Source organism: Chaetodon auriga, chromosome 13 (genome assembly GCF_051107435.1).
Source record: "Chaetodon auriga isolate fChaAug3 chromosome 13, fChaAug3.hap1, whole genome shotgun sequence".
Lineage (NCBI taxonomy): Eukaryota > Metazoa > Chordata > Actinopteri > Chaetodontiformes > Chaetodontidae > Chaetodon > Chaetodon auriga.
The window spans coordinates 21,502,423-21,515,133 of record NC_135086.1 but is presented as its reverse complement, the minus strand read 5'-3'; the positions used below and the strand labels follow the sequence as shown (position 1 = coordinate 21,515,133).

The 12,711-nt window shown below is 41.6% G+C and overlaps 1 protein-coding gene across 2 annotated transcripts in view; it reads left to right on the top strand.

The window, feature by feature from the left end:
* The window catches only part of xpo4 (exportin 4), a 57,851-nt gene that overhangs the window by 20,727 nt on the left and 24,413 nt on the right, over window positions 1-12,711 (top strand). For both annotated transcript variants that reach the window (XR_013077973.1, XM_076747647.1), the window contains exon 8: window positions 9,586-9,743. Coding sequence is in view for 1 of the 2 variants with exons in the window: in XM_076747647.1 (XP_076603762.1) it covers window positions 9,586-9,743 (158 nt within the window). In the remaining variant the exon portion in view is untranslated. The remainder of the gene's footprint in view (window positions 1-9,585; window positions 9,744-12,711) is intronic.

The window sequence follows — 12,711 nt, the reverse complement described above, 5'->3', positions numbered from 1 at the left end:
GCAGTTTGATTGAAGGTGTGATTTTCACTCTTGTCCCTTGTCCTCTATTGCAACATGAATTCTATTGGTTAAATGTGTGCTGAACCCCAGCTCTCACTGCATCTGTGATTTGTCTGAGAGATCATGACTAGCAATGTTATTGTCTTCATGCCGCTGGTTTAAGGTGAAAATAAACAAAGGAAAGCTGCAGTAGAAATACACAAACATGTGTTCAGTTCCAAATCTGAAAGACTTTCTATTTTGATTAAATTAAGTAGTAGCTGTGCTTTGTTGCACAACCTGCAGACGCTTATTATTATTTTTCTTTTCCATTGCTGTGTCTGATGATCACTGTTCATCGACAGTTTTCAATCTGGTTGTTATGGCTTCGTTCGCAAAGCAATCACAAATACTGTAACTGTAATTGGCTCCAAACAGCGAATGTAATCAGAGGTTTGGTATACAAAGCACACGGCCGAATCGAGGGTTTGATTGGCCTGCCCAGGAGTTTGACATGAATAAAAATGTTTGTCATTTTTCTTTTGCTTCTCTTTGCTGTGGGAATCTGCAGGATGTGCTTTGTGTTGGTTTCAGTTTTCAGACCTCCAGTCTCATCTCTCGCTGTGGTATTTCTAGTAGCTCAACTGTGTGTTATTGTAAGGCTGCTGTGGCCCTGTCAGCTGTTTGTGTGTGTGTGTGTGTGTGTGAGTGAGTGTGTGTTACAGCATCCTCCTGGTGGTGTTGTGTGTATTTGTGCATGTGTTGGCGCATATCTTTCTGTGGGATTGTGTCAATTTGAGTTTGTGTAGTGTATTTTTGTGTGTACTCTATGCTTGGATTTGTGTTATGTCCGTTTGCTTCCTTGAGGTGTGTGTGTGTGTGTGTGTGTGTGTGTGTGTGTGTGTGTGTGTTTTTATTCAATTTAATGGGGCCCTCTGCTGTCTCAGCTGCTGTGTCTCCTCAGCTGTGAGTGGTAACAGGCCGACCAGGGTAAGTGTGTGCATATGTGTGTGCGTGTGTGTGAGGGGCTACTCAGAGACACGCGCCATCAGGGTCACAGTTCACAACAGGCCGGTTGCAGGATTAGAGCCCGGCCCCAGGATTAAGGGCCCCTGTTAACAACCACAGCAACCCACCGATCTCGCGCACACACACACACACACTCATCACCCTGTTCAGGGACTCTGGGGACTCTCCGTCCCTCTGTGGGTGGATGTCTGTCAGTCTCCCATTAACTGGCTCCGGGCCTCCCTCGCTGATCAGTGTTGTGAGCTAACAGGAGGATGCTGTCACTTTCTGTAGCCAGGAGGTTTGGTTGGTGATCAGATCACGCATATTCATGCATCAGACAAGGCAAGAAACACGAGCAGTGAGATGATCAGACGGGTTCGCCAAACATATTTTGAATCAAAAGAAGGCGGACTGTGAAATGATTCTGCAAACTGTCTGTTATAAACATCCATCAGAATTAACAGACTGGCTTCCTGGTTAAAGCTGTAGTAGACAACAATGGAACATACCCAATGAAAAACCTTCCGCCCGCTCTCCATGGCATGAGTATCACCGGTCCCTCTCACTGCCTCTCCAGCGCCTTGCGGCCCCAGGGCAGAGCACCCCAGGGCTCAGAGGCAGCTGCAACGCTGTCTGACAGAAGGACGAAAAGCTAGTACGCGACAAACACACACAAACCAGTGTCCGCCCTCAAAAGTCACTCTCCATCAAACATAATGAGCCTGGAAGTCCATGCAGAGCCAGGACGTGTTCCGAATTTATCTCAAGTTGCAGGATTTTCTGCCATCCAGTCAGACTTTCACGACCTCGAGCGCTGCCACAGCGCTAAAATAAAGTGTGGAGACAAGTCCAGCTATGCAGGACTCGGTAATGACCTGTGATTGGCCAAAGTCTCCCATCATGGGCTAGATTTTCTAAAGCCTTAAAACAGAGCCAAGAGGAGGTGCAGAAGTCTAGTTTTCTGTCAGACCGCTTGAATTACAATGTGCTGAAAGGTTATTATGGAGCTTTTGGCCAATGAGGCCTAAAATAAACTGCCTAACCACATTTAAACTTGAGTTATTTAGATACTCTAATGAAACTGTTGGTTTATTAACAACCTGTCAGAAATTTCACGGTAGCCTATCAGAACCAATATCCAGTGGTCCTGTAACTATAATGTGTTTTTAGGTTTTAAACATCAAACATGATTGACATCACAAGGATGGCTCAGGTCAGTCTGCAAGTTCATTGACAATAATGGCAGTGAATCAGCAAACAACTTAGATAACACTGGAGATGATTATTCATGTCTGTCGGTCCTGACCAGGCCTGAGGTCAGGATCTCCCTACTCACTGACAGGACAAACACATATTTTGGAAATCAGCTCAATAATTATGCAATGTGTAGCAGCCATTTTGCTGCTGAAGGGGCTCATCTGCCAAAATGTCATCCCGGTCTCCATGGTTCTTGTGGAAAAGCATTCATCCTTTTTCCACTTCATCTGTTGACAGCTACGGCTCTGAGATTCAGGGATTGATAAAAGATGGACAGACAGGCGAGATGGAAAATTGGACAAGACTGAAAGAAAGACGAGTTGATAGAATAAGAAGAGAAAGAATAGAAGAGAATATGAAACGAGGGGCAGGAATGGAACGAGGCATAGAAAAAGAAACAGAACAGAGAAATACAATTTAGAGAGAAAGTGAAATAAGGATGCAATTTGCAGCAGACAGAGAGGTTTGGGGATAAATGGGTCATGGTAGATTGAAAAGGAAGAAGACCCCAATAACTGATGGCCTCCTTCAAAATAAACCCTCTCCACCTTTGTCGATTTAACACCTTGTGACCACAGCGCACACCCCGACTCCAAAAAAAAAAAAAAAAAAAAAGAAAGAAATAGAGGAGTGCACAGGAAAGCACACAAACTGAAGCGTCTGTCATTTTGGCATCAGCAGTGTGTTTTTGTGTGTTTGTGTTTCTCTGGGTTTCCAGTTTCTGTTTGGCGCTCAGTGATTAGAGAGCAGCATCACATTGTGATTGAGTGTGTACCCACATGCAAACACAAACACACATCCCAGACTTTTAGTAGCATCTGGTTTATTTCATCGCATCAAATGGGCACGTACACATACAAGCTACAGTAACACTGCACACACACATGGACACACCCCACAACAACGCATCCTTTCACACACTTTGTACATAGCAGTAACGCACAGCCACAGAGTCATAGTAGTCTTTGTAATGTGTCTGTTCACAGCATGGTGCTTCATGCTGGTAATTGTCATTTTTGAGCTGGTTTATGGTTTTAACTGTCAGTCAGATGGTTGTCACATTTCTTGACCTCAGCTATATTTCACTACTTTGATTTGGAGTTCTTCTCCCCTGTGATCAATGTCATTATATTCCAGTATCATAGACTGTGTTTGTCTCCCAAGTAACAAACCCATTTAAATTTCTCTAATTTTAATTACCTTATTTTTTTTGTAATTAGACAGTAAAAAGTAATTACTAACCTTTGTATAAACCACAAGGAATAGTGGAATTACAGTAACACAGAGTAAGATCCTTTTTGTTTAACCAGAAACAGTCACTGCATCGCTCTCGCCAAAATCTAAGTATATCGGACTTAAACAGACTTTCCAGATAAAAAATTGTTTTTACCAGATAATGGAAACTGGTTGTGTGACTCTTGACCCTCACGCTGTGCGTTCAGTGCGGAGGCTCATGCCAACGCAAGAACAGCCATCGCGGTAGTGCTGCTTCTTTCCCCACAACCAAATATTAACTTCACATGCATAAAGCTGAATTAACGGTTGTGTGTGAAGGGGTGTAGCTGTGGTACAGAGCTTACGCATGTAGCCTCTTCAAAACCGAAACTACAAGTTGTCACGGATTCATCAGCATGAGCTGCTTGTGTTTTCTCTGACAAGTGTCTGATGCAGGTAGAGACTGTTGAAAGTTAAGATGATATGAGACAAGCTGAAGAAAGACTGCAGTGTGAGTGTGGGTAGACGTGAAGGGGTACATGTGTATGCATATGAACTGATGCGAATCCATTGTTGTTGTTGTTGTTTTTTCTTCTCCATGGAGTAGCCAGAGCTTTTCATTGCATTGGAATGCACACATATGAATGCTCAAGACAGTAACTTGAAAGAAAACTATGGTTAACCCTTTACGTCAAATATAGATCCAACTTAATGCTCTTTACCGTCAGTGTCCTTCAAGGATGTAAGAACTGGCCAGAATGTCCTCACTTCCCAAAAATGTCCTCACTGTCGAGGTCTGAACGTCAAATGGTTCCTGACTAGAGTTCAGGGACATGACATTATACACTACTAGACAATTGACATTTGTGAAATATTAAAGAGATTTTGGAAAACTGTTGTATTAGCCCATTGCGGGTAATGTTGTAAATTAACCACCACTTTATGGCAATAAAAAAAAAAAAGTATTTTTGCATCAGTGTGATAAAATATTTTATATTTAGTATAATTATATTTTTCAAGATTTCCTTTTCCAAAAACAGACACACATAGTGGCCTTTTTTTTTTTTTTTTTACTATAAATAGTTTCTCAATTGAATTTCCTATTTGCTGTTTTGGTATAAAATGTGCATTATGATAGAAGCCCACCCCTAGTCCTCACAAATATAGAAGCACAAGAGCACACACAGCAAAGCATTTGGTATTTACCCAGTAAACACAATCAGTGTGGAGCACAGGGACTGATGAGGCTGCAGCAGAGGCTGATGCTATTCTGACTGAGCCTGCGGGCAGACAGTAACCCAATCTGAGAGGGAGAGGGAGTGATGGTGGAAAAGAGCGAGCGAAAGACAATAAGTTGGAGGCACAGTGTTGATTTGAAAAAACAGAAAGATGAGCCTCTGAGCCCCCCGAGGAAACAGACACCAGGCTTTGTCTCCTTCTATAAATATCACTCCTCATTCTCCCTCTCTTTCTCTTTCTCTTTCTCCACTCTCTTTCCCTGTCCTCTGTCCTTTAGCACTCTCCCATCTCCTCCTTTACCCTCTTTCCTTCAACCTCTCCCTCAACTCATTGTCTACTTGCCTTTCTCCCTCCTTCAGTTTTCAGTCATTATAGCTAATTTTCTGTCTCTCCACTCGGCTCTCATCCTAATTACCTGTTGCCCTTTCTTTTCTCCCTCGTTATAGTCTTAATAGGCCTTAGTATGCTTCTTTGGTACACACGAAAATGTGTCTGCAGTAAGGTTGAGGTTCAGGACAATTTTACTGCATCTGAATCCAGCATCAGCTCTGCTTTTCAAATCTTTATCCCATCAAAGTATTACGTAAGCTGTAAGATGAATTTCAGCTTTGTTTTTGACGTAGATAGTAAATACACTGCATTTTTTAATTGTAGTTTAATGAATGTTCAAATCTTGACATTTTTGTCATCACCATCTTGGTGTTTTGGAGCCAGAAGTGACCATATTCGGTCAAGAGGATGGAGCTGAGGAGGAGCGAGAGGGTGGATCTGACTGAGAACTCAAAGACACACAAAACAAACATTGTTAGCTTAATGTTGGATAAGTTTACCTTTTCATCAGGCTTGGACTGAACAGCTACAATTACACAAACACGCCCATAGTCTATGGTTCATACAGATTACCAGCCCGGCAGCGCCACCTACCATTAGCATAGCAAACAGCACGTTACCAGCTAACACTAAGACTAGCTAACTAGCTTGGTTAGCAAGGTGCGCTTGTAATTCTTGTTAACTATGATGTTAATTGGGATACCAATTTTTGTCTTGCGAGAGCAGACTAAACAAAATGTACTTACCAGAAAAATGAGCAGACGACTCCTTACAGTCATTTAGTAAACCAAATACTGAACAAAGCATTTTTAAATGACTGAAATGTGACTGCAGTTAACTTTCACTAACTGAAAACACACTGTTGACGAGTCAAAGACGAAACCAAGGGCAACACTCAAAAAACAAGTTCACGGCTATTTAAATGTACACAGTGCCAGGGAGACACATCGCTACGCCTCTATCCCAAATGACATATTGCTGTGGTAGCGACTTGTCAATCACAAGGTAGCCACACCCTAAAGCATACCCAATTGTGTTGTCTATTTTACTCTGAGCAGGACTGTAATTTCTAATTGTTTACTGTTTACTGAGGTAATAAATCAAGTAGGGTAATTTTCTCATAGACATCTATACATTTAGACTTCTTTTTGCAACCAGTGGAACCATAAGAGATTTGTTAGTCTGCAGCACATAGTGCCTGAAGATGGCTCAGAGCTGCAACTAGTTTGACAATTGATGACTTGTTTCAGTCATTTTTCAGGTAAAATAGGCAAGAATTTTTTGGTTCCAGCTTTTCTGAAAGCAGTTTCTGTTTTTTTAAGAATATTCCCAATTTTAGACTTAAATCAATGTGTTCTAAACATAATATTAAGTGTTTAGGAAATCCACAAAATATGGTATGAAAAATACAATGCAGGCATTAATGTGATACAAATGTAAAATGAACCAAGTCGTACACAGTTCTTATTTCCCCTCTCTCAGACTAGCACTCTATTGGTATGAGGTCCAGTGCACAGCCAAAACAAATCTAATAAGCATCGAATTAGCAAGAACAACAACTAATGCTTCACTGATACCAAATTCATTGATTAATCAGAGTGCAAAATCTAGTGTCATCTGAGCTGCATGCCCAAAATGTTCCATATTGTTGTATCTTGTTCTCTCTCCTTCCATCCATCCCACTCTACACACATGCACACACACACACACGCACACTCTCTCTCTCTCACACACGCTCACACACACACACACACACACACACACACACACACACACACACACACGTTGTGTATCTCTAACTATAGTCAGACTCAAGGCGACTGACATTACTGGCATCGCATGGATCATTCGCTGGTGCAGCTGCTTTTTCAGACCTCGCACTGTTCAATCCTTTGGCATTACACTACCTCTCCCACCCCTCCTTCTCTCTCCCTCTCTCTCTCTCTCTCTCTCGCTCACTCACCCAGCACCCCCTTCCTCCTTCCCCTCCTCTCACTGAGCTCTTCCAGAGGATGACTTCACGCTCTGGAAGAGGGCAGTAGCAGCAGCAGGAAGACTATGGTGGCTACACTACGTTAGCATCTGAGATCTCTTCCCAGCAAGCGTGGCTTACGACCAACCAGGCACCCCAGCTGGAGACCAGAGAGAGAAGAGAGGGGAGGAGTGGGGAGAGGCAGCGGGAAAGAATTTGGGGAGGAGGAAGTGAGAAGGGGAGAGGATTTGAGAGGAGGAGGAAGAAGCAACAAGGAGAGGGAGGTTGAAAGTTTGATTGCTTCTGCAATGGGGCCATGCGCTGGCATAGTATGTGGAGCCAGTGAAGAAGGACTCACTCTCTGGATTTAAGAGGATGACTGTTCAAGAGACGGCAGAAGAAGAAGAGAGAGGAAGAGAGCTCGGACTGGTCTGAGAAGAGAGGAAGGCAGCTGAGCTCCAGACGTCCGCATAGTACCATCAGTGGAAACGCATGTTGCTGAGAGGCTGTGATGATTCGCAGTGCTGTTACTGCTGCTGCCCTGCTCTATGTGTCTGTCCGTGTGCACAATTGAAACCAACAATGCCTCTTCTCTTGTGGGAGTGTGACAGCTCAGCACGGACAAACCCCCAAATCTCACAAGTGAACAGAAGCTCAGAACTGAGATGAGACTGGAGTTGAGCAGATCTTTTCCATCAGGAGCCGGATCGTTCCACTCGGGGTTTGATTGAGGCTGTCTTTGGGCTCAGACGGGCTCAGTGATTGTTTGTTTGAGACCGGGGTCACAGTGTCTAAAACAGACACATTGAAAATCAATTCGCCAGTTCGCTTCGCCTTGCTGGGTAGTGGGTTACACCAGTGAGTATTCCATCTGCCTTGTATCAGCTGATATGTTTTTGAAAGTGATGACAAGAGGACGAGGCAGGTTCACCTTTTCGCTTTGTGCCTTTGACTTTTCCATTTCAAAGCAGTATTTTTTGCGGTTTATTTAAATTAAGTTTCATTGATAAAAAGCATGATAATATCACCAGAGCAACAGGCAGGAGCCAAATCCCTGTTCATCTGTAGGGATTGAAAAATCTTTGAAAGCTTTGAATTCAGTGCCCCCAAACAAAAGCATCAGAGGGTATTAAAAAGTCTCGACTTACAAAGGTCTGGAATATTTTTCCTACTTTCATAGACCTTAGTTCTAACTTTTTTTGAAAGTGGTTGCAGGCTTTCAGGAGACGTGATACACCTAGAAACAGGTGCATGCAGGAGGCTGTTCAATCTTTTTTTGTGGAGATTGGGTCAGATCAGGTGCTCATAATAAGGAAATCTTACAGGAGGTAACTACAGTACAGAAGGATCATTTCCATGGTTGGATGTGTGGTTGTTATTTCAACATGTGCCGTAGTGTAAGATTTCTGGTTTTTGAATGGAGCAAGTCTGGTTGTTTGAAAGCCAGTTTGAGTTTCCTTTGAAGCATGTGCATGTTGCAGAAGAAAAGCCAACCATTGAATTCATAATCATGACTTGTGTGCTTGAACTAAGAATTTCTGAATTCTGGTTTATTTGAGGTGACACTGCACTTAATTTCAGAAAATCAAATTAAGTTGTTCAGCGTTTGGACAAAGAGCGTACATTCACATTTGATCATTCACATAGAAGTTAAAATTTAAATTGATATGTTTAACACTGAATTTAAATTGAGACCACAAAATTGTATTCCCGAACACTGAACTCAAACTCAGAATCAGTAATTAAACATTCAAAACACAACATATGAATTAATTGATTTGATTAAATGATTTTTGAATATGTACAAGTGGCACATTTAAATATATAAATCTATGCATTACAGGCACAGAGGAGCCAAGCCGACAGGTTTAAACGCCCTCAGTGTGTGTTGGTGCTGAAGAGGTCACTGCTCTGTTGGTGATCCTGGCCGCTGACCTCCTTTGGAAGGGTCATATGGATTTTCACACAGTCCAGATCACACGAAGCAAAGCAGTCACCATTTTAAAAAGGGTTTTTCTCTTTTATTCTTCTGTTTTAGCTCATCCATACACACACTTTCAGCTGATGCTTACAGTGCAGTTAGGTGATTTTTTTTTTTTTAATTATTATTCAGGGCTTTTACTGTAACATTATTCTGCTCTTATCTTTGATGTTTGAAAGGCAGTCTGGGTGAAAACAGCTTGATGCCTTGCAGTCGTCAGGGAGTATTTGAGACGCTGACTCAGACCTCACTACTTTCTCCATTGAACTTTCCCTCTTTATTAACAAAGTGCTGAATGAAAAGGTTAAAAATGGGAGCCATCCTTGTTTTCTCTTCTCATGTTACAGGTGGGCATGAAGTCAAGAGTGAAATGATCTGTGCTTTTTCAGCAAATTGTTAAAAGTGACAGCGTGCACAAGTTTTTCCACATATTTTTAGTCTGTCATTTTCGCTGTGCACTTATTTCCAACCTTGTTCATATATTCAGAGTACCTGCTGCTTCATTGAGGACTGGGGAATACAGATGTTCTATCCCTTTATTTGATAAGACCTTTCTTTCATACCTTGAAAACAGAGACCTATTTCTTCTCTCACCTTTCAGGTGCACAGGAAGATTCGGGAGGACTCGGACATGGCCCAGGACTCCCTGCAGTGTCTGGCCCAGCTGGCCTCCATGCACGGGCCCATCTTCCCTGATGAGAGCGCCCAGGTCTCCTACCTGGCTCACCTTGTGGAGGGTCTTCTCAGCATGATCAACGGGTCAGTGTGTTGCTGTGTTGGAAAACTCAACATGCAGTTTGTCAGTGGCTCATCTTGATACAGTCACACTGTATGTTCTCTGCTCATGCTAGTGGCTCTATGGATGGTGATGCTGATCAGTCTGTCTGTTGGTTGGTTTGTCTGTCACTTTGGTGGAGACTGAAATATCTCAACTACTTATCGGATAGGAATTGTATTAACTTCAGTGACCCCATGACTTCTCCTGAAGCGCCTTCATCTGGTCAAAATTTTTAATTATTTATTGGGCTATTTGGCAAGTATTAGCATGTTAACAAGCTAATCTAAAATAGTGAACATGATAGAGAATATACCTGCTTGCCATCAGTATGTTAGCATTGTCGTGGTGAGCTTGGTAGCAAGCTGACTGTAGACATGGTAGACAGCTGGCTGTGCCTGAGTACAGCCTCACAGAGCCACTAGAGTAACCGTTTTAGAGTGTAGTTGTATTTTTTTCCAGTGTCGTCATTGTTCTTTAAGTTGAGCTTGGCCATATACCGACATATTGTAAAGAGACTAGATATCATGTAGGATTCTGGTTATTGTAATATTGTGACAAAGGTCAAATATTACTTTTGGTATTTCTGTAGTTGCTACGTCTTCATGGCGAAGTGCAAACTATTAGGTGGCATCCTTTTTAAATAATGTACTCTAGCACACTGATGCATCAGTGGTTGTGTTGGCAGGTGAATACAGGCCACTGTGGTGACCACCTTTTCTACATTCAGTTTTAAGGATTGAAGCTGTTCAGTGTTTCTCTTAAGGATTATCCTCAGTGAAATTTGAGGTTTTGTTCTGTATTGTACTGACAGCAAGGAGAATGTTTTCTTTAGAGAATATGTTAAATTTCATTTTTCCTAGCCAGCCTTTAAGCAAGTCACATGCAGTATGCATGTTGACACTTATCCATTGCTGTATTTATTGTTCCTGTCCATGTTGGCTGTGAGGTGATCCCCTCTTAGCTCGACAGGGGACAATATCCACAATCCACAATTCCAAAAGCAATGAAAATAAAGAACCAAAAGCTCACAGCAGGGACCCACTCCAGTTCAAACGTAAATCCCCTCAATAGAGAATATGATGTTGTTTTCAAAGGAGCAGTTGTTCCAGTTGACACTAGCAATCAGTCTACTACTTTCATCAATCACACTGATCTCTCTCATGCTTTCTTCTCAAATTTTATGTTTGATAAGATACACAACCTTCTCGTAATTTCCACTAAGCTGACAGGTGAGGATTTAGAAACAACAGATGGAACTAATTCAGACCTGCCGATTGAAAGAAGCTCCCCTGGGGATGCTGGGGTTATTACACACCAACTTTACAATAACAAATGAGCTTTTCCTTTGCTAAATGAATCCTATTGTGCAGGGGTGCATTCAAAAGTAAAGATATTCCAGGCATAAGAATCACATGAAGACCAATGAATAGGGTCGCTGGCTGAAGTGAGGTGTACTATTGAAGTCAGTGCATGTAAAAGCATTCCTTTATTGATTTCCTTCATTAAATCCACAAATCACACAGAGGGAGTTGTAGATAAATAGAAGCAGATTAGAAGCAGAATGATCTTTAATCTATGAGACGGCTCGGATGTGGATTTTTTAATAAAGGCCGCATGTCTGTCTTTTGTACGTGTAATCTAAATCTAATGCTGTTATAAAACCTCAGCTGTCCATTTCAACTGCATATATTGTAGCATTCAAAAAGCCAGATCAGGAAGCACAGTTAGTGTTATGTTACCATGGCTGAAGACTCAGTAGCTGTTTATCTCCCTCCAGTATCTCAAGGATTTTATGTTTCTTAAATCCAGAAACTCAACAAGTGATGGAGGCCAACGTCAGCACGAGTGTGACTCATACTGTGCCATTTCTGCTTTATTTACAGGAAGTAATTGCTTGTTGAGTCTGTGTTTTTAATGGCCTCTGATTCTAGCATCTGCACACTCTGTGGGAAACTGGCTGGAGAGGAATGAGCTTGTCTTCCAGTTCAGTAACAAATAGAATTAACAAGGAACTTATGTTTCCCAGTTTCCGCTAAAACCAAATTTATGTGAAAGAGGATCAAATTAGGCCTTATTGCTCTCACAGAGACGCTGCCTTTTTTCAGCTAGAGAGGAAAAAATCATCACTAGCAACCACCACACTGGTAAATTCTAATATAATAAAGAGCTGCCTGACCCTTATTATGAAACTGATGCTTCCCTATTGTGTCTGGAAGTGCTGCAGACCTTAACAAACCTGAATCCTATTAAAAGCCCATATGTCATAACAGTAACTTCAATTTAATGATGGATCCTTGATTTCAGTGCAGTGATAACGTGCAGGAGTCAGGTATCAACAACAAAATGTCATTTCCAAAATATGAGACATTAAGAAGGGATATGTGTTGATTATATTCTGTGAGGTGATATGTCTAAGGTCTTTGATTTTGGTATACTTTTCATTTTATGGCAGCAGAGAAATTCAAAATATGAGTAGATAACTATGTAGGAAATGATTTTTCTGGGGCAGCAGTCAGCAAGTGCTTCGCAATAAAAGACAGTGGCGAGACATTAAATACAGATGGCATGTATGGTTACATAAAAGAGTAATATAAGAGAAATTGTAGCCGTTTAAACACGTAGTTGGTACAAATGTTGTTACGTTCCAATTAGTTTCATTCGTTTGTCACTTTTATTTTTAGCAATGACAAAATAAGCCACACAACGTTCTTACAGATGTATAATCTTTAAATGAATAAATAGAGCATGAATATAGGTTGAAACAGGGGCTGCTTCAAGTCTTAAGGAGATCTTTGAGGTGCACTTCAGTGTAGGATTTATACCTGTGATTTAAATGTATTTTCTCTGTTGATATTGTGCAAGTGGAAGATGAATTTTGGCCTGTTGCTCTTGTTTTAGTATTACTTCATTACTTCATACTTCATTACTCATGAAGCAGCAGATGCATCG